The sequence below is a fragment of the Blennius ocellaris genome (assembly GCF_963422515.1).
Source record: "Blennius ocellaris genome assembly, chromosome: 17".
Lineage (NCBI taxonomy): Eukaryota > Metazoa > Chordata > Actinopteri > Blenniiformes > Blenniidae > Blennius > Blennius ocellaris.
This window is the reverse complement of record NC_137666.1, coordinates 20,391,693-20,411,597: the sequence shown is the minus strand read 5'-3', so window position 1 is coordinate 20,411,597 and position 19,905 is coordinate 20,391,693. Positions and strand designations below refer to the sequence as shown.

The following is a 19,905-nucleotide window of genomic DNA, read 5'->3' as shown; positions in this document are numbered from 1 at the left end:
TTTAATTTACTATGAGGTCTGTCTGCATTTCACTCAGTGTTTAATATTGTTCGGTTTACTTTCATAATTAGCACTCATTTCAGTTTCTTCTTGACAATTTTTTTGCCATTTCCCATGTGTTCATCATTTTTTTTTTAAATCTTGATGTTTTTCTCGTGATTGTTTTGTATATTTTGGTAGTTGTTATTATGATCACCATCATTATAATAAATGTTCCATTAGGCAACTATAATATAAATTCGATTTTACATCATCTCAATGTTCCATCTAGATATTTCTTATTCATTCTTGTTCCTGCTGTTTTCATATTGTCCCATTTCAAATACATTGAACCTCTTTTCTGACTGTATTCTATTTTTTTTAAAGCATACAAATTAGTATTATTAAATTGTATTTCGCTGTATTACCAGTCATAAATGTTTTAGAATGTTTCCGCCCCCTCCTGTCAGCAGGTGGTACTACAGCTGTGCTGTACACAAAGTCTGATAGCGCGAAGTTATTTTAAGTTTTAAACTCTTAGAAGTGTAAAAACTTAGAAATTAAATGAAATATTTATATTAGAGCATACATTTGACCATTTTATGATTAGCTCTACATTCAATTATTTTCTCAAGTTCTGAGTTCATTCAGCATTTCAACTTTGTAACTTCCATTTTGAATTCAATTTCCAATTTATATCAGGATATGGCAGACCATTTTTGTTCAATTTCTAACTTGTTGGGATATAATTTTCCACTTTTACCTCGAGATTATATTCCAAGTATGTCATTCTCAATTTTTTTTATTTTGGAAAACCGTCTGTTTGAGCTTCAATATTTCAACTTTCGACCTCAGGGTGGAGAAATACCGAGCGTCCTCCACCTCCACGGGTTTGTTTTGCGCTCTTCATTGATCCAGCTGTGTGTCCAGATCTCCATGCAGTGGAGGCCCTATGCTGAAGTGTTCCGTGCAGTGGTGAGCGTGCAGGGCTGTGAGTGGTTCGGTCCCGCCGGCCTCACGCGCTTCCTACGGTTGGTTTTTTGAAAGGACCGGTCGGATCTTCTCTGCGCTCTCGACCAATCAGGAGTGAGCATTTTTCGCGCTGGTCGGCCGGAGAGTTTGAGTTTCCCGCAAGCTTTTGATTTGACTTGAATGAAATCCTCCGCTTTGCAGAATGAATACGGACGTTTACTCCCTTTAAACACCGACGGGAGACCGAACAGGTAACCGGACAGAGATGCTCTTTCATGGTATTGTCAGCGCCGGGATTTTAAGGGAAAGTGCCGTTGTTCGGCTCCGACCTTCCATTTTAGCAGGACTCGCCTGATAGCCGCGAGCTAGCCAGCTGTGCTAACGTCCCCGTCCGCTTCGAACGGGAGGCTCGCTAGCCTCGGCTAACGCTGCTAGCCTTTTTGAAAGGAGCTGTCATGGCGCCTACAAATTCAGTATTTCTGTGAAACAATAGAAAAACAAGTCGAACAAGCTCCCGCGACGGCTCTGCGGTTCGTCCGCTTGTTTAACTGTGTGTTTGCTTTAATTTGTTAGCTGGTAGGTTGAGTACATTTTGCGTGTTGTGCGGTGACTTTGTCTATTTGCTGGATTCCGGGATAATGCAATGTAGTGTAATGTATTGTAGTGTAATGGCTGAGTGACCACAGCCGCGATTCAGACGCGGTTTGGGGGGAAATAACGCTTCTCCGTATGTCCTCGCCGTGAATCCACGACATTCCCCACATCGTGGCTTGAGCTCCAGAAAATAGACGCATCCTCTCCACCGAGTGACACTCATAACCTCTGGCTAAAGTTGTTAGCCTCCACGTTCTGATAGATGGAGCTGGCGTAAAACGTGATAACTTTGACTTTGCTACACCCTCACTTTTTGCGCCATTGTAGCATTTATTTCGCGTAATATTAACCCACTAAACCTGCTGGTTCGTAGTCCAGCTGGGACACATTGTCTCCCAGTAATTATCCGCTACCCGGTCGCGTTGCTCCGACTTGTCAGCTGCTTCCATTTCCGCGGCTTTTCCAGCCGGTAATAACGCGGTGGTTACGCGGCACATCGCCTCCCACTCGCCGGGCCACTGGGTGCATGTAGGAGGCTGCAGGCTGCTTCCTCCACACCGCCTCCCCGCAGCGTGTTGCTCCTCTCCCGGTGGAACTCTGGAGCTCCGCGGCGAGGAGCGTCCACAGCCGCACAGAGGTTTTTGTTCGCCTGCATGGATGGAACGCAGACCGGATCTGACCTGATCCCCCTCACATCGCCGTGCAGGTCCACATTTCACTGTGGTGGTGGAATTATTTGCAAATTGCGCTTCGGGTCTTTGGGGATTCTTTTCTCTGTACTTTACAGTAAAAAAAAAAAAAACCCAGGCGGATAGCTCTTTCTGCGACAGGTGCAGCTTTTCACTATCGCCTCCAAGCTCTGTTGTTTGAAGGCCATTTTGTAAGTTGTATACCGTTATGCTCCTAGGATTCTTATCCCAGAATGCCAGTTTTCACATTGAAGAGCTGCACAGCATTGATATTGATATTTTGTGTGTGTGTGTGTGTGTGTGTGTGTGTGTGTGTGTGTGTGTGTGTGTGTGTGTGTGTGTGTGTGTGTGTGTGTGTGTGTGTGTGTGTGTGTGTGTGTGTGTGTGTGTGTGTGTGTGTGTGTGTGTGTGTGTGTGTGTGTGTGTGTGTGTGTGTGTGTGTTGCAGCTCAGTGAGCCTGGAGTGGATTAGATGGTATGGACAGCATAGGTAGCTCCCTGCCTTCGATGCCCGAACCAGCCAACCCGATCAGCATGAAGCAGCCGCCGGAGTCCCTGAGTATACAGAAAGGTCGGGGCGATCTGATCAGCGACCCCGCGCTGCTGATGGACAAAGCCACGGTGCAGGTGGCTGCCACACTACAGGACAGCGTTCTTCAGAAGATGGCTGGCCACAATCACAACCACCACGAGAGACTCAAAGACCTCACCTCCCTGGTCCTGAACGGTGACCAGGACACACTGCCGAAGCTCTGCGCACCAGAGCCGCCCATGCTGAAGGGCGCCGAGGCGCCTGCCTCAAATGGCACCCACCAACACAACTGCCCCCCTCACGCCGAACCCGAACTCAAAGTGACCATACCCCAGGTGGTCCAGCAGCCGCCGCTTGAGCCCTGCTGTGCTAACGGCACCAGCCTGGACACGTCCAGCGAAGGCGCTCTGTCCGTCTCCGACGACGCGCAGAAGACAAAGAGCCGGAGAGGGAGACCTCACAAACCAAAACTACAGAAGGACTGCTGCTCTTCCGTCGCCCCCGTGAAGCCACTCAACCACACTGATGCTGAAGACAAACCTGGAGCCGCTGACGAGGTTTCACTTCAACTTTTATCATCCTGAAAAATATATTTGACTTCTTTAAAGGCTCAATAGGACACTTTTAGTGCTCAGCATTGAAATAATCCTCAGGTCATGATGAAACGGCAGCCATGTTATTATCTTAGCTCATTGGCGAACCAGCTATCCCCATCTTCCTCAATGTAATACCACTTTACACCACAAGGTGGTGCAATGAGTCACTTTAGAATTCAGTGGGTGCTTTTCCACCAGAAAGAACCAGGCTCTAGTTCTGGTCCAGGAACCAGATTTAGCACCAGTTCTTTGTCTTTCCACCGCCAAAGTTCCGGCCTGCTTGGGGCTAAACTGGTGCTAAGCTGGCCCCACGTCGTTGCTGGACCAGCGCGAGGGTTTGGCATGTCATCAGTTGGGGGCGGAGTTATCGCCGGAGTTCTCGTTTTCCTACAAGGCGGGAAGAGACGCTGAACCAACTTTCTGAAATCTACAGTGAACACAAAGCCCCGGAGTGGTTATAGAGAAAATAATAATGTGGGTTAATGATATGAGTCGCTCCTTCAAGTTAATGATGCGAAGGGACGAGATAATTTAATCTGCCATGACGGAGCCGCGGTTCGCAAGATGCTGCAGAGCTCCTGTCCTGTCAGCAGTTTTCCATTGTCCTTTTTTCTTTTTCACGCTTTTCATGGTAACATTGTAACTAACTTCACTTCCAGGCCTTGTTTGGCATTATGACCACAGGATGAGGTCTGCGCTCCACTAAGCTCCATTAATATTTTCTAACCCACAGAACTTCTTTATAATGAAGTGATACTTTTGGTTCATCAGCAACTAAAAACTAAACTACATACTACTGTCAATGAAAGCTTTATTTTTTTTTAACTATAAAATGAGCCTTTTAAGGGCTTCATGTGAAAGAGAACTTTAATGGGTGTGTGTTTACGTAGGTTACCATGGAAACGGCTGTAGAGCTGCCTTCTATCGTTCTACACCTCCATTCCTCCTGATGTTGAAGCATTTGATTCAGACACGTCCAGAAATAAAGTGAAAGGAGCAGAAATCCACTCTGTAATGTAGAAAGCTAAGCCCCAAGCCCACTGACATGTTGGGGGTTTTTCCTCTCTCTGGCCACTCTGCGGCTCCGGGCTAAAGCAAGACGGACGTGAAAAAACACCAATAGAGCGACGAGGAGACTCAATGTTTTCTGTCTCTTTGGTCTGAATCGGAGGTTCAGGCCAGACTAGATGGAGCGACCCGGACCAAACCACTGTTCAGTCCGTCTCCTGGTTCTTGTATGAGCGCTGCATTGGTGAAATCAGTGATGTACAATGTTTTGGAGTGATGTGATGACATGGCTCTCACTTGGCTCCCCTAATGGTGGAAAAACAAGCGGTTCTTTGGCGGTGCTCATTTAAGAACCTGGTTGTTCCTGGTGGAAAAGCTCCTAATGTGAACTGAAAAGGAGCAGCAGGATCTGGGGGGTGAAGTGATGATGAGGTTGGGAGTATTTCTGAAGACATTCACTGACCACGACTGAACTCATGAGTGACGTTCGTTAACCCTCAAATTTCTCCTCTGTGAGTTAGACTTGAATTCAACTATCACACTGCTCTTTAACGAAAGTGTACACATTTCTTCCGTATTTAAAAATTTGTTATGCACAGTCCATTGAAAACCTGGTTTAGTGCATGTTGACACTGCAATGACATCTGTTGACACATTCACAGCTTTAGATAGTTTGACTCAGTGTCTCTATTTTGTGTAACGATCCGTTTTTAAAACTGGCGTAACTGCTAGAAGTGTCCCCATCTGTGATGGTTCTTGCTGCTCAATTCCAGTTTTCACATGTTGGTTAACCAAGTTTTCCTTGTTCAGCCTGCGCTGGTGTCGGACACAGAGGCGGCGGCACAGGAGTCTTCAGCCCTGAACCGTTTCTCTGTGGGAGACCTGGTGTGGACCAAAGTGTCGGGGTACCCCTGGTGGCCCTGCATGGTCACCACAGACCCAGAATTCAACAATCACCTCAAACACAGACAGAAATGTGAGCTACGGCTTCAGATGTATTCACCTAAAATGCTGAAATGCAAAAATTCCAGCGTTGTTAAATATGAATACTTGAGGTGTTTTCTGAGTTTGAGCTCTCTTGGCTCTGTTCTCCAGCGCCCAGAAGCAGGTTGGGCCTCCTGTACCATGTCCAGTATTTCGGCGACGCCCCGGAGAGAGGCTACGTGTTTGAGAGAAACATTGTGTCCTTCACCGGGCTGGATCAGTACCAGGAGCTCAGTCAGCTGAACAAACGGCGGGCGTCGCGTCTCGTCCACAGAAAGGTAAAGAAGCTTTTTCACCGTTGCGTAGAGCAGGGGCCTCACACTGGAGGGCCGGGGGCCCGTGCTGGGCTCATTGAAGAGCCACTTCAGTGGTTGAGTCGGACAAAAGAAAAAGCACATTTATTCATCTGGACAACGTCTATTAGACACCTGAATGAAGCCTTTCAGTAAACTAACCATCCACAGACACTTGTGCTCTTCTTTTCTTCATATTCCACAATATATAAAAGTATACCAATTAATTATTTTACTACTAGTGCAAACATCTTCCTCTTTTAAACTACTTTTCTTCTGCTTCTTTTTCCACACAGTCGGCTTTTTTTTTTTACACATTTTATTTGCATACAATTTTTTTTTTCTTTTTGATAATGTAGCCGAAGTGTATTTATTGTATCTTTGACATCAAGTTATGAATTTAAGAACCCCGATGTCGAGGATCTGAGTCGGGACACTAACATCATTCCTAAACACACATTAAGTTATTATTTCTCCTGATCAGTTGCTTTTTTCCACATCAATTTCATGCGTACACTTCCCGTGTTTTATAGAGAATATTTCTGAAGCGTTAATGGTGTGTATCAATGTAAGTAAACATGAATAATGGCAGGAAATCAAAGTATTGGACTCGTTTATATCCAACGTGCTGCTGAAATTGTGGTGAATATTTGTAATGCTATCTTTTTTTTCCGGCCACTGTTCTGTTAATTGGCCTTATAAATGCCAGAAAGTCATGAAAACCCATGTTTTCTGTGTCACTGCTGTGGATTGTGTAACTTGTGGTTTTCTGTCTCTGTCGTGCAGACGGCTCCTCCCAAACCCCGTAAACTCCAGGCTCAGTGGAACGCGGGCATCACTCAGGCCCAGGAGGCGCTCGCCATGTCGCTGGACAGTCGCTTGGAGAAATTCACCTTTCTGTACGAAGGGGACGAGCCCCGTCTGAACGCCCACGTCCTGGAGAAGCTGCAGCCCGAGCAGAGTCACGGGCCGGACGAGGAAACGGAGTCCAGGCTCGGCCCGGCTCGGGCCCTCGGACAGGTGGGTCTCACAGCTAGTTGGTGCTTGAGCCCAGAGAACGACATGAGCGTCTGGAGAGACGTTAGATTCATCCAAATGGTTTTCTCTTGGAGGAAATACTTTAGATTCAAGGTGGTAACTCACTCAGCCAATCAGAGAAGGCCTCTGTCGTGCAGGAGCGTTGTTGCTCTTATCGATGCAACAAAGTAGTCTGCATTTTTATAATAAGAAAAAAACAACATAAAATTATGCCAATAATTTGTTCAGTATGATTCTTTATCTTTTCTCTACAAAACAGCAAGTTGCAGCTTTAGTTCAGGCACATGTCGTGTGTTTCTGCTTCATTAGAATTATAGATAATCTATAGATTATAGATTGAACACAGATGTTCTTCAGCAGGAGATTCAAGCTCATCTCTAATCCTGGCTTCAGATTATACAGCTTTTCTTTAATAGAGGGAGAAAAGAAAATGATGGTGGAGTTTAGAAAGTTTTCAATATGTTGATCTTTGTGGCTTGACTTCTGCAGAACCGCTCGGCCTCTACAGCGGACGTACAGTCGAAGAAGAGGAGAAAGAAACAGCTGCAGCCTCTCGCCAAGACTGTGAGGAAGAGGAGGAAGGCCACATCTGTGGAGAACAACACCCGAGTCCCTGTGAGGAAGAGGAAACCCAAGCTGCTTTCTTCAGCGGGCGAAGGTTCAGGAGCACTTCCAGGTTGGTTTAAACCTTTCAAAGATCAGAGTTGTTCTTCTGCTTTGGGCAGCGGATCGTCTGCCTCCAACACAAACTACAGCTCCTCTCTACAAACACAACTCTTCTTCTTCTCCAACATCCTTTGTCCATTATATCCAACCTGACTGGCTGCAGTGACCAGTGTCCTGTATTGTGTGTGGGCTTAAATAATGGGATGTCTCATGGAAAAGGGGAACATTTCATTACAGTGGCATTAAAACGTTTCTGCACAAAAATTGACGAAAGAATTCAAAACTCATCCGATGCTGAAAAGTTAAATATATTATGGAACATAATCAGGCATGTTGCACCGATAACGGTTGAGGCTAACTTGCGCCTGGTGAAGTAGCATTAGCATTAAATGATCATTAAAATCATGCATGCCGGATGCTGCAAAACACAATTAATGGTCCAAAGAACAAGACGAGCTGCACAACTTTATGTTGAGATTGCATTTGCATCGTTCTTGAATATTTCAAACTTGTTTTACAAGTTTTCATTCACAATAAAATGATTTGATTTACAATAACAGAGAAAACATCAAGTGGTCATGATAAAGTGGTCTTCTCGTTCAGTCATCTTGGATTGGATGGAATGTTTCCTCTGAAATGAGTGTGACGGCCCTGCGTTGTTTCATCTTTTTGTAGTGAAAAGAGAACGGAGGAGGAGACTTAAAAGGCCGCCAACAGACGCTGCGACAGACGAGGACCAGCAGCCTAAAAAAAAGAGACGCCGGGCTGGCAAAGCTGCGGAGAAACAGGTCCGCTTCTCCTCCATCACTCATTGAGCTGCACTGTTTGTTAAAGAATCTGAGAAATTCTATACAGGCACCCCCCCCCCCCCCCCCCCATGGCCCAACCATGAGTGTCCACGTCGCTCATTAATGCAAGTTTATTAACATTATCAGTGGTTGTTGCAGAGGTTTTTAGTGTTTTCTTTCACATGTCATTGATGGCAAACTGAACAAAATCTCCAGCCGTTTCTTCACGATACCAGCAAAGTGTTTGGTTTTTCCTTCAGTGCTCTGATGTGAAAGATTTCTGACTGAACATTAATCGTGTGTGTGCGTGCTCTGCAGGGCTCTGGCAGCGAAGGACGTCCGGAGTCTCCGAGCGACAGCTTAGACGGGACGAAGAAAGGCGAACGGAAACAGAAAGAGTTTGTGTGTCAGGTGAGTTTTACCGGTTTAAACCCTCAAACGGAGAAAGATTTGATGTTTAAAGTTTGTAGAGCCTGGTTTGAAGCAGGTGTGTGTTTGTGTGTGTGTGTGTAGGTGTGTGAGCTGCCCAGCGAGGACCTGGTGCCCTGCGAGGGTCAGTGCTGTGGGATGTTCCACCTCCACTGTATGGGTCAGTCCTTCAAACCTGAAGACAAGCTGATGTGTCAGGAGTGCAGCACGGGTGAGGCCTCCCCCCGTCTGAAGGGTCCTGGGACGGGACCTGATGGCCACCCTGAGTTAAAGCGACCCTTATTTTGTCTCCCCAGGAACTCACGCCTGCTTCATCTGTAAGAAGTCTGAAGGAAAAGCGCGCCGCTGCCACGTCCCGCACTGCGGCAAGTTTTACCACGAGGCGTGCGTCCGCCTCAACCCGCTCACCGTGTTTGACAACAGAGGCTTGCGCTGCCCGCTGCACACCTGCCTGAGCTGCCACTACGGGTCCCACAAGTCCACCAAGAGTAAGGCTCCCAGACAGATTCACACTGGGATTTTCTCTGACCTGATATCCATTGCTTATTGTGGCTTTTTGTATTATCATCATTTATAGCAGCAGGTCACATTAACACAGTTTGAGGTGCAGAGAAAGTGGGTCAGTGTTTGGTCTGAAGTACTTTTCCCACAGGATCAGTATTACACAGAGGTAGAAAGACCTTACAGTGCATTTTCACGGGATAATCAAACTCTGTATTTTGCTGGAATTTACTGACATTACAGCCCCGATGTGTTGTCAAGTCTGGGCATGTTTCAACACCCACTGTCGTCACACGGTATGGAGCCGTTGGGGTCTGTTGATTTTCATTTTATTGTCATTTTGTGTTTGTGTGAGAGAGAGAGAGAGTTTGTTTTCAAGTCCACATCTGTATTGTTTGGCTCTTTGTAGTACCAGGGTCATGTTTGTGGCTCCTGGTCTCTGATGTGTCACTCAGGAGAAGTTGGTTAACCCAGAGATGCTGTGACCCTCCTCAGTCTGTCCCGGTTGGCAGAAGCTCTCGATAATCTCAAAGTCTGGGGTTGAATGTGTTTAATTGCGGATGAAAACGAGGCAGGATGTAGGCTGTCAGGAAAAACAAACCACAATCACACCAGTTAGAAAATACTCAGGGTGACACTTTTCTGATTGTTCCGTCTAATGGTGAGGGGGGTGAAGGTGTGATCATTCCGTCTGCTGCATTAGTACCATTAAGCTGCTGTGTTCAGAGGTCAATGTGATCGGAGCAGGTTTACAAGTGTCTTGAGTTCTAGTGGAGCTGGAAATGGCAACGTTTCATTCCTCATGATGGTGATGTTGGGCGACTTCAGCCTGAAATCAGAATCGTGTTTCCTACCACCTTCAGGCAGAGTCCTACGGTGTTGATGTGACTGTGACCCCCCCCCCCCCCCCCTCCCCCCGTGTCTCTGCTCTGCAGCCAGGTTGATGCGTTGCCTGCGATGCCCGGTGGCGTACCACGTGGGCGACCTGTGTGTGGCTGCGGGCAGCGAGATGATCACCAACACCGCCTTCGTCTGCACCAACCACTTCCACGCCAAGAAGGGCTACAGTCACCACAGCCACGTCAACGTCAGCTGGTGCTTCGTCTGCTCCAAAGGTTCCAGCCGCCTTCAGTCTCCACGCCCTTAGAGCTCGGCAGCAGGGCAACGCGTTCTCGTGTGTCGGGACGCCGTTTCCCTCTTTCGTCTTCGTTTCCCTGTCGTCGTTGGTTGTGTGACATGTTGTTGTTGAAAACAAAATATTGGATGTTGTTCAATGCTCAGAAATCATTTCCCCAAAGGGATTAATACGCGACGCCGTCCTCTGAACAACACAAAGCTTCAGGTGAATGTGGAGTTCGTCACGTCGCCGCTGCACACAATCAGAGGAAATGCTGAACGACGGCAGTTGTGACTGTGGTTTTAGTGAAATCAGACAGTTTGGCGGAGACGTTACTGACCTCACGTCGACGTGCGAGACGATACTGAAACACAAAGGAAGATCAGGTTTCACTGCAGTTTCGTTACGTTTGTGTTTATCAGTGAACTTTTATCAAGCAGAGTTTCCTCTGAGTACTTCACCTTTTCCTCACGTATCGTTTGACGTGAGTCTTCACTGCAGGTCTTAATGCTTATTTCCAACTGTTTTGCTGAGATCTAATATTTATTTTGTCGCCAGTCTGAGGTCTTGTCTTTACTCAAGTAATGATGGCTGCTCCACATGGCGTCTGTGTCGGTTCTTCAAATGGCTGGAACAAGTTGAAACAAATGCTAAAACTGCCGTTCTCGATGGAGTGATTTTTCTTACATAAGACGAAGCTATGTTTGACTTTATGAGGCTTTTAAAGCCTGTCGTGTTCCACCAGATGAGTGTTGAGACGCTGCTGAGCTGGATGAGGCCTGAGGTTTGTGTTGCTGCGTGTTGCAGGAGGTCAGCTGCTGTGCTGCGAGTCGTGTCCCGCCGCCTTCCACCCCGACTGCCTGAACATCGCCATGCCCGACGGCAGCTGGTTCTGCAACGACTGCCGAGCCGGGAAGAAGCCCAAGTACCGAGACATCATCTGGGTGAAGCTGGGGACTTACAGGTCAGACCGGCAGCGAGTCCCGCCGCCCCTTAACTGTCCCGGTGTCTCAGAAAGCGAACCGCTCACGGCCGCTTGTCCTTTCAAGGTGGTGGCCGGCAGAAATCCATCACCCGAGAAACATCCCCACCAACATCCAGCACCTTCGACACGAGATCGGAGAGTTCCCCGTCTTCTTCTTCGGCTCCAAGGATTACTTCTGGACTCACCAGGGCCGAGTGTTCCCCTACATGGAGGGCGACCGAGGCAGCAAGAACCAGAGGAGCGTCCTGGGAAAGCTCTTCAAGAATGGTGACGATCTGAACTCTTAACCTCTGCTTCTCTTATCAGATTTAATTCAATTCAGATTGAATCTAAAAATTCACAACATAAGTAAACATGCTGCAGTTAAAAGTCCAAAATGTTTTGATGTTGTTTTTTCCCCCCCTAAAAATAGTAACATGCTTGTGTTGTTTCTTTTTAGCTGTGTCGGAGGCTGAAGCTCGATTTAAAGAGATAAAGATGAAGCGAGAAGCGAAGGAAGCACAAGACAACAGCAGGAAGCCTCCCCCGTATAAATCCATCAAGGTCTGTAGATAAAAACCTGCATGCGCGGAGTTCACTCCTCCTTCCGCGGTCGATCTCCAGCATCTCTCTCTCTCCTCTCAGGTGAACAAGCCCTTCGGCGGCGTCCAGGTCTACACCGCCGACATCTCCGAGATCCCCAAGTGTAACTGCAAGCCGTCGGTGGAGCGGCCGTGCGGCTTTGAGTCGGAGTGCCTGAACCGCATGCTGCAGTACGAGTGTCACCCTCAGGTGTGTCCCAGCGGCGAGCGCTGCTGCAACCAGGACTTCACCAAGCGACTCTACCCCGAAACCAAGATCATCAAGACGCCCGGCAAAGGCTGGGGCCTCATCTCGCTGAGGGACATCAAGAAGGTCGGCGCCACGCAACTCGACAAACTGACACTGACATGAGAGGGTTATCAAAAAGAAGTCATTTCTCTCACGTTTGAGTCTGATTTCATTTGTAAATACTGTAATTGTTGTATGAAATATGTTTAGGGTAGAAATGCTAAAAACAAAACAAACAAAAACTTGGGTAGATTTGATACATGCAGAAACAAATAAGATATTTTATTAAAGTAGTGCAGTTAATCATTCAATTTTAAAGCCTTTTAATTCATTCTCTAAAAAGAACTTTTATAATTCAACTTTCAATTCAATTCAACTTTATTTATACAGCACCAAATACAACAGTCATTCCGAGGTGCTTTTAACAGAGAAAAGAGAAAAACCCAACGGATCCACATGAGCAGCAGGTTTATTTGCGACTGGAAAGGAAAAACTCCCTTTTAACAGAAAGAAACTTTTGTAGGAACCAGAGGTGGCGGCATTCTGCTGAGTGGTTGGGGTGAGAGAGGAGGGGAGAGGAGAGGAGGGGAGGGGAGGGGAGAGAAGAGGGTGGACAGAGAGAGAGATCGGATGGGGAGATTATAACCTTAATTTTTAGGCGCTTTACATAATTACTGAGGGTTCGTTTACTCGACAGCGGTGCTCTGAGTCCCTGAAACACAACTTTTTAAAACACTCCGTCTCCACGTAGATGGTTGTGCTGGTCCTGGTCACCACGGCTGTAACTAGTTCTGCACATGCTCAGTAGCCGGACAATTATGTGTCATGACTCCCAGTCCATATTATTCTTTTTTTGACTGTCGCCGTGAAAACAATCCATCTTGATGGCCTGTCCACTAACGTTAAGAGCTTTCATTGTTAAAACAACCAACAGCACCCACTAGTGGCCAACATGAGAATTACATCATTTTACCCGTTTCTGCTGTTTTGGTGGAAACGCATCTTTTTCAGATTGTTTCTGTACAATCGCAAAACTTTCCTGAAGGCAAAACACAAAAACGATGCTTTCCAAAACATTTCTTTTCCAAGTCTGATCTCGACTCTAAATGATCTTTTTTTTTCTTCTCTTGAGGAACTGATTCAAGATGTACTTGTATTGTGTTGAAAAACCTCCAGATGTGCCTGCATGTTGTTAATATTCACTGGTTAGGATTCTCTTGGATGCTCAATCACTTTCCTGAAGTTGTACAGAATCTAAAAGGTGACGGTCAGAAACCCCCTCGTCTCTGCAGGGCGAGTTCGTGAACGAGTACATCGGCGAGCTGATCGACGAGGAGGAGTGTCGGGCGAGGATCAAGTTCGCTCACGAAAACAACATCACCGACTTCTACATGCTCACCATCGACAAGGTCTGTGCCTGGCTGCTGTGGGGGGTGGTGGGGGGGTGGGGGTGGGGGTTCTGCTCCTCAGTGTGCCGAGGTGCCGTTTGCCCAGCAGCAGCAGCACCGTTCCCACTGGGAGCCACATCAACACTGGTATTGCATTGGGAATGTTGCACCACAGTCGTTGTGCAGCGTTACAGGAATCAATACTACAAATCAAACCTCGGTCTGATACTTTAATGTGCAAATATGTGAATTAAAGACAAACAGTTGAGCCTTTAGGTCAGTAGAGTCACTTCCTCTGGGTTTGCAGCCTCACTGGACAAATGTGTCAGTAATTCTCTCTAAAGCTCTTAATGGGGGTTTTGTGAAAATAAGGTTTAAATTTCAATGTTGTTATGGGACTATTTTACCAGTTGGTCCCTCTCAGAGTGACATTGTGGCCCCTGGACTAACAGTTTGACCCCCTGGTCTCAATGGCTGAAGCTCATGCTCGCTGTAACGCTACATGTTGAGCTGGGATTAAAAACACAGGACTTTGTTTGTGAATCGAAGAGCTGCAGAAACTATTAAGCAGTGAACCTGAACATAGAAGCTGTTTAATCTGACGAGTTGGACTGAAGGTTCTGTGGTTCGGTGTTTCACTGATCAGCCCCCCCCCCGACTCTTTCAGGACCGGATCATCGACGCCGGCCCAAAGGGAAACTACTCTCGCTTCATGAACCACAGCTGTCAGCCCAACTGTGAGACGCAGAAGTGGACGGTGAACGGAGACACTCGGGTCGGTCTGTTCGCCGTCTGCGACATCCCGGCAGGTGAGAACCCTTCTGGATTCCACCCGTCACTTCTGGGGGTTCTTTTTTTTTTAAATACTTTTTATTTATCTTTGTTTTTATAGACATAGAAAACAAAAAGCAATACAAAAGGGGCATCACAGTTTTCAGTCAGTCAAAAAAGGATTATCTCTTTCTAAACAAGGTCCATTTCCTCCTTTTCTGTGTTCAGTCACCTGCTTTGATTCTCAGGTGAAAAGTCATTTTCCCCATTGAATAGATTTCCTCCATGATGGAAATCCAGTGTCCTGTTCCTGGAACATCGCTCTTTAACCAGTTCCTAGTAATGACCTTCTTAAAAGCAATGATCATTATTTTAAAGCGGTGCCTGTCTTCCTTCAAGAGGATTCCTTCTGGGAACAATCCCAGACACAGAACCCCTGGGTCCCTGGGAACCTTGTATTTCAGGATGTCCTCCAGAACACCAACAAGGTTGTAGTTTGGGGCATGACCAGAAAATATGATTGGCATTATATTCTCCACATTGTCTCCAACACTTTTGTTGTATTCCGGTCTGTTTGCTTTTGATTTGCAGTGTGATAAAAAAAGCGTGTCAGATTTTTCCAACCAAGCTGTGTTGTGTACATCCGGAGGTTCTTTTAACGCCCCGCCGGGTCTCGTTGTCCCGCAGGCACGGAGCTGACCTTCAACTACAACCTGGACTGCCTCGGGAACGAGAAGACGGTGTGTCGCTGCGGCGCCCCCAACTGCAGCGGCTTCCTGGGCGACCGACCTAAAGTGAGTCCGTCCCGTTTTGGGCCCGGCGGGGCCGCCGATCAGGAGGAAACCCCGGATTCTCAGGCGTGGCGTCTTCTCCTCCGCAGAACTCCAACGGCCAGGCCGCCGAGCCCAAAGCCAAGAGGATGAAGAGGAAACACAAGAGGAGGAAAACGGAGGGGAAGAAGTCGGACGACGAGTGTTTCCGCTGCGGCGACGGCGGCCAGCTGGTGCTCTGCTGCAAGAAGACCTGCACTAAAGCCTATCACCTGTCCTGCCTCAACCTCACCAAGAGGCCCTTCGGTAAGAACGACCCGGGAGCGACCGGCTGCGTTTGCTGCTTCTAGCACTTTATGTTGAAGAATTTGTTACCAGTTGATTTAATTCCGGGGTTTGTTTTGGGGGTATTTTAATTCAAAGATCTGGTCATAATGACAGCAGTTTTGTGAAACATCAATATTGAGTCACTGGATCAACTCATTATTTCAGTATCGAGTCAAACATACATGTTCAACTTGGTGCCGGATGGAAATCCACACGATTCACTAACAGCCTTGGTGGTGTTTAGGGGGTTTGTTTACACAACAACGGATCTCAGGAGTGTGAAAATATGATGTGAAGAATTGTTTGTCCGACGTTATCGTGTGGCCTTCACCGTATCGGAGCGTCTCTGACTCCACAGGAAGCGCTGAATTTGCAGTGTTTGTTCATGAAGGGCTTTTGTTCTGAAAAGACACGGGGGACCAGACGCCACTTCAGAGTTTTGAGCAACGGCACTGCATTCTGGGATTTTTAGGCCTCAGAATGGCATAGAGGTTTAACAGATTATGATCATTTGTTCAGTAGAATGTTCTTCAATAGCCCCTGTTTATGTGATTTAATCACATAAAAACATGAAAACTGCGTCATTTTCTGTAGAATTGGGCCTCGTTTTTAAAATGTTGCTGTGTAAACATGAAACTTCCTAAACAATGTTTTCATTTGAAACGTCGTCATGGAAATTTTCTATATGACGGCAAAATCCCATTGTTCTGTAGATTATTTCTAAATCCTTCGTCTGATTCATGACGATTTGTGTGGCGTCCCCTCCCCCCCCCTCCCTGCAGGTCGCTGGGACTGTCCGTGGCATCACTGTGACGTGTGCGGTAAAAACTCTGAGGCCTTCTGTCAGCTCTGCCCCAACTCCTTCTGCAAGGCCCACCAGGAGGGGGCGCTGCGGGCCGGGCCGGCCTCCGGCCAGCTCTGCTGCTCGGAGCACGAGGAGCTGCAGGACGCAGACTCGCAGGCCCCCGCCGCCACCACCACCGCCGCCCCCCAGAAAGGCTCCAGGAAGGCCCGGACGAAGAGCTCCAAGAGGAAAGCAGCCGAGGCCTGAAGTGACCTTTGACCCCCGCGAAGCACCAAACCAGACTGAGCCGAGAGGCTTCGCCTCCTCACGCCTCGGTTCCTTCACTCGTCTCACTGAAGGTCAACGTCTGTGGTAAAACACGAGCAGCTGCAGCCACTGGATACACACACACACACACACACACACACACACACTCCACCTCCTGCTCGACTCTTCTCCTCTCGTCACTCAGACCAAACTGACGGAGGAAGTGAAGCGTCTCTTTATAGCTATATCTGTACACGTGTATATCAAAGACCCCAAACTATGACCCCTGGAGGAGTGCGAGACGTCAGGCTGCCAAATGAACGCTTTTTATTTCCTATATAGTATATATTCACCACACATCAGACACTATTGACGGCGCCTCCTTGGTTTTGTAGCCGTAGATCCCGTTAAGCTGTAGATTAGCTCCTGAGGCTTGAGCTCAGTTTGACCTGTTAGATTGTTTTGTTTTTGTTTTTGTTTTTTTCCCGTAACAAAGGTGCTGAAGTGGCTGAAAACACTCCGGGTGTCGCCACGCTGGTCATGAAGGAACCGCCACCGCGCTCGTAGACAAACACTCCCAACGTTTCTTCTTCTTCTTCTCAATCTCAACCATGCCCACAAGCTTTTACTCTGAAAATCTCTTCAAAGAAGTCGACGTTTTCTCGCTTTAAACTGAAAACGCTAAATGATCGTCTTGTTTGATTACATAACATTTGAGGTTAAAGAAAGAAAAGGATCCATCAATTGACCAAAAAAAAAAAAATCATAAAGTCTCAGTGAAATTGGTTAAAGGAAAATGAGTGATTATTTAAAAACAGGTCAAAATCTGACAGTTAAAAAAAAAAAAACTTTTTGTCAATTTTAAAATTGGTTAATATTCAGAAAATGAGAAAAGTTTACATTTCCACTGACTATTATATTTTTTTCCAAATTGATGTGAAAAACTTTAAATTGAAAGAGATTTTAGTTTGTTTCTCCACTTCTTCTTCTTTTTTTTTTTATTCCGCAGGTTTAATCATCTCACTTTCTGACTAAAGTGAAAAACTCCAGGTTTCGTTCTGTTTATAAACTCTGAAAAGTCTTACTTTTAAATCTGCTTGTAAGCGGTTGGTCTGGGGGGGTCTGACCTGGTCCAGGTCCTGGAAGTCCAGTCTTTTTGTTTTTGTGTGATTCTGATGATGTCGGAGGTTGTTTTTTTTTTTTTTTTTTTTTTGTCGTTTTTTAATACTTGTGAAGCCTCCGACTCTTTCACGTCTCGTCTCCTGTTCCTTCTTTTTTTATCGTAATATGCAGGAGTGAAAACGTTCAGTTTGTTTCCAGGAAACGAGTGATAACAAGAATTAAAAAAAAAAAAAAAAGTCCCCAAAGTCTTTATTTTTGTGTATGAAACCGTTTTGTGTCCTGCTGCCGCCTCGGATCCAGTTTTAGGATTTTTTGTTCTCGTCTCATTTCTTATATTTGGAGGTCAGAGTGCAGTTTGCCGCGTCGCCGCCCACCTGGAGACGCTTTCTTGAGGGAAACAAACATTTGTAGGTTTTTATAAAACCTCCCAGTTTAACAGCCTGTGTGAGCAACTATTCTAAAACTGTCCCTCAGATCTTCATCTTGTAGAACGCGGCTACAAGCTTTAGTTTCATATCTGAACATGTGACTTTCCGATGTCCCTCATTTAACTTCACATTAGGGTTTTTTTTTGTTGTTTTTTTGAATCTACACACATCTGCACCTTCTTGTGATTTGTACGCCTCTCCGCAGCCTCGTAACAACGTCATCCTAACCTCTCGTCTTTTAAGTTTGAGTGAATGTAGTCCAGCCAGTTCGTCCCCGTAGAGCTGAAGAGTTTCATCCTGTAACTACTGTCCTAGTGAACCCAGAGACTAATGTGTACATAATGTATAAGTGGTCATAGTGATGCATCTATTGTAAATATCCTCGGATTCCTTCACACAAGTGTACGTTTTTTTGTTTCTCCCCCCCCCGTTTCAAAGCAGTGCGATTAAAAACACTTTTGTGCAGGATTTCACGTCACCTGAGTCGTGCAATAAAAAGTGCTCCAACAAGCAGCTGCCGTTTCTCCCGGGGTTTTTATTTATTCCCACTTTTCATGGCGTCTTTCTATGATTCCCTTTATTTTAAACTATTCTAGTCAGCGCTTTGGTCTTTTACGTGTAACATGTTGGAATAAAGTAGAAGCAGTTAACTGACAGTGGATATCAAGTTGTATAAAACTTGGATGTGTTACACACTTTTACTTTTATTTAAATAAAAACAAGCAAAGGCAAATTTTAGGATTCTTTTTTTTTTTATAGATGTATTTTACTAGAGAGGTCTGGTTTGGTTGGTGATTCCTGAAACTGCTGGTATAAAGTACTTTGGTTTATTCTATCTTTTTCTGTCATCACTGGTGTTGCACACATCAACAGAAACTTTATTTCTTAAATATTTGGACTAATAACTTTTTACTGCCTTTTCTGATAAAATGTGGAAAAGCATTTTGATTAAAATAAGTTATTTAAAGTCAATATCACCTTATTTCATGGTAGCTGGTTTAAAGATCTTATCTCATTTATTATTTTTGCATCAACATGTCGTTAGTATTTGACATGCGGTTGAGTTATTTTCATTTTAGGAAAATGCATTTCTAGAACGAGTTTGTTTTTTTTTTATTAATTCAAGCAGAGAAATTAGTGAAACTAAGACTTTTTTTAATGTGAATCTTCACTAAGCTTCACCACTTTGACGTATCTTTTTTGAGAAGATTAGATGTGAGCATGTCAATAAATCATTTAAAAATTACAGATCTGTAAACAGCCGTTGTGACTTTAGACCCAGATTCTTCAACATTTAACAAAAAATAAGCACTTCTGTAATGAACATGTAAGTCCACAACCAAGGAGTATTTGTTATTATTGTATGTATTATACGTCATTACATGGCCTATAAATACAATTTCCACCCGACATTCAAACCTTGTACATCTTGGACTCATAACCATAGATTTCAAGCAAAAGTATCAAACTGCATGTTTCAGGTTTCAAATTACTTCATTACACCTGAATCTAATAATCATCAAGCTTGTACCAAAAAAGTCTAATAATTATCCCTTAAGTGTGATCAGGTGTGTCCTCCACAAAACTCCAAACCAGGACAACTCGTCCACGAGGATTCCAAAGTATATTTGACACATTTGGAAGGATTATTAAGTATATCTGACACAAAAACACAATATACATATTTCATTATGAAGCAGTCTTTATTGCATATTACAGTAGATATTTACAGTCCTACAATAATCACATTAAATTAATCTATAATAAGTGTGAGGAGCTAAATCACACCAAGAGAAACAAAGCCATATGATACTATAATAATTACATATGAACATATACTAGATATATGACAAATATATAAAATATTAATTGGAAATAATATGTAGAAGAGCATTGTACGGTTTAGTTTAGTTTCTCAAAAAATAATATCTGAAATCTCATCAAGTGGGAGAGTTTGTCCTCCAAAGACGCTCCGGACGATCGACACGTGCGCTTTACGGCCCGCAGCGAACCCGCTTTCAAATATACACATTTTATCCTGAAATTACATTTTCTATCACTGTTCATG

General features: G+C 45.3%; 1 protein-coding gene across 1 annotated transcript; it reads left to right on the top strand.

The window, feature by feature from the left end:
• Window positions 1-2,707: 2,707 nt before the first annotated feature.
• On the top strand, window positions 2,708-16,287 carry nsd2 (nuclear receptor binding SET domain protein 2; the record flags this gene model as incomplete). The annotated part of the gene is made up of 19 exons (XM_080513224.1): window positions 2,708-3,322; window positions 5,180-5,345; window positions 5,465-5,631; window positions 6,433-6,666; window positions 7,174-7,360; window positions 8,026-8,138; window positions 8,457-8,549; window positions 8,652-8,778; window positions 8,864-9,055; window positions 10,004-10,183; window positions 10,993-11,149; window positions 11,235-11,437; window positions 11,610-11,713; window positions 11,795-12,064; window positions 13,273-13,389; window positions 14,036-14,177; window positions 14,827-14,933; window positions 15,020-15,215; window positions 16,019-16,287. The coding sequence occupies exons 1-19, from the start codon at window positions 2,711-2,713 to the stop codon at window positions 16,285-16,287; spliced, it is 3,636 nt and encodes a 1,211-aa protein (XP_080369350.1). The 5' UTR covers window positions 2,708-2,710.
• Window positions 16,288-19,905: the final 3,618 nt, after the last annotated feature.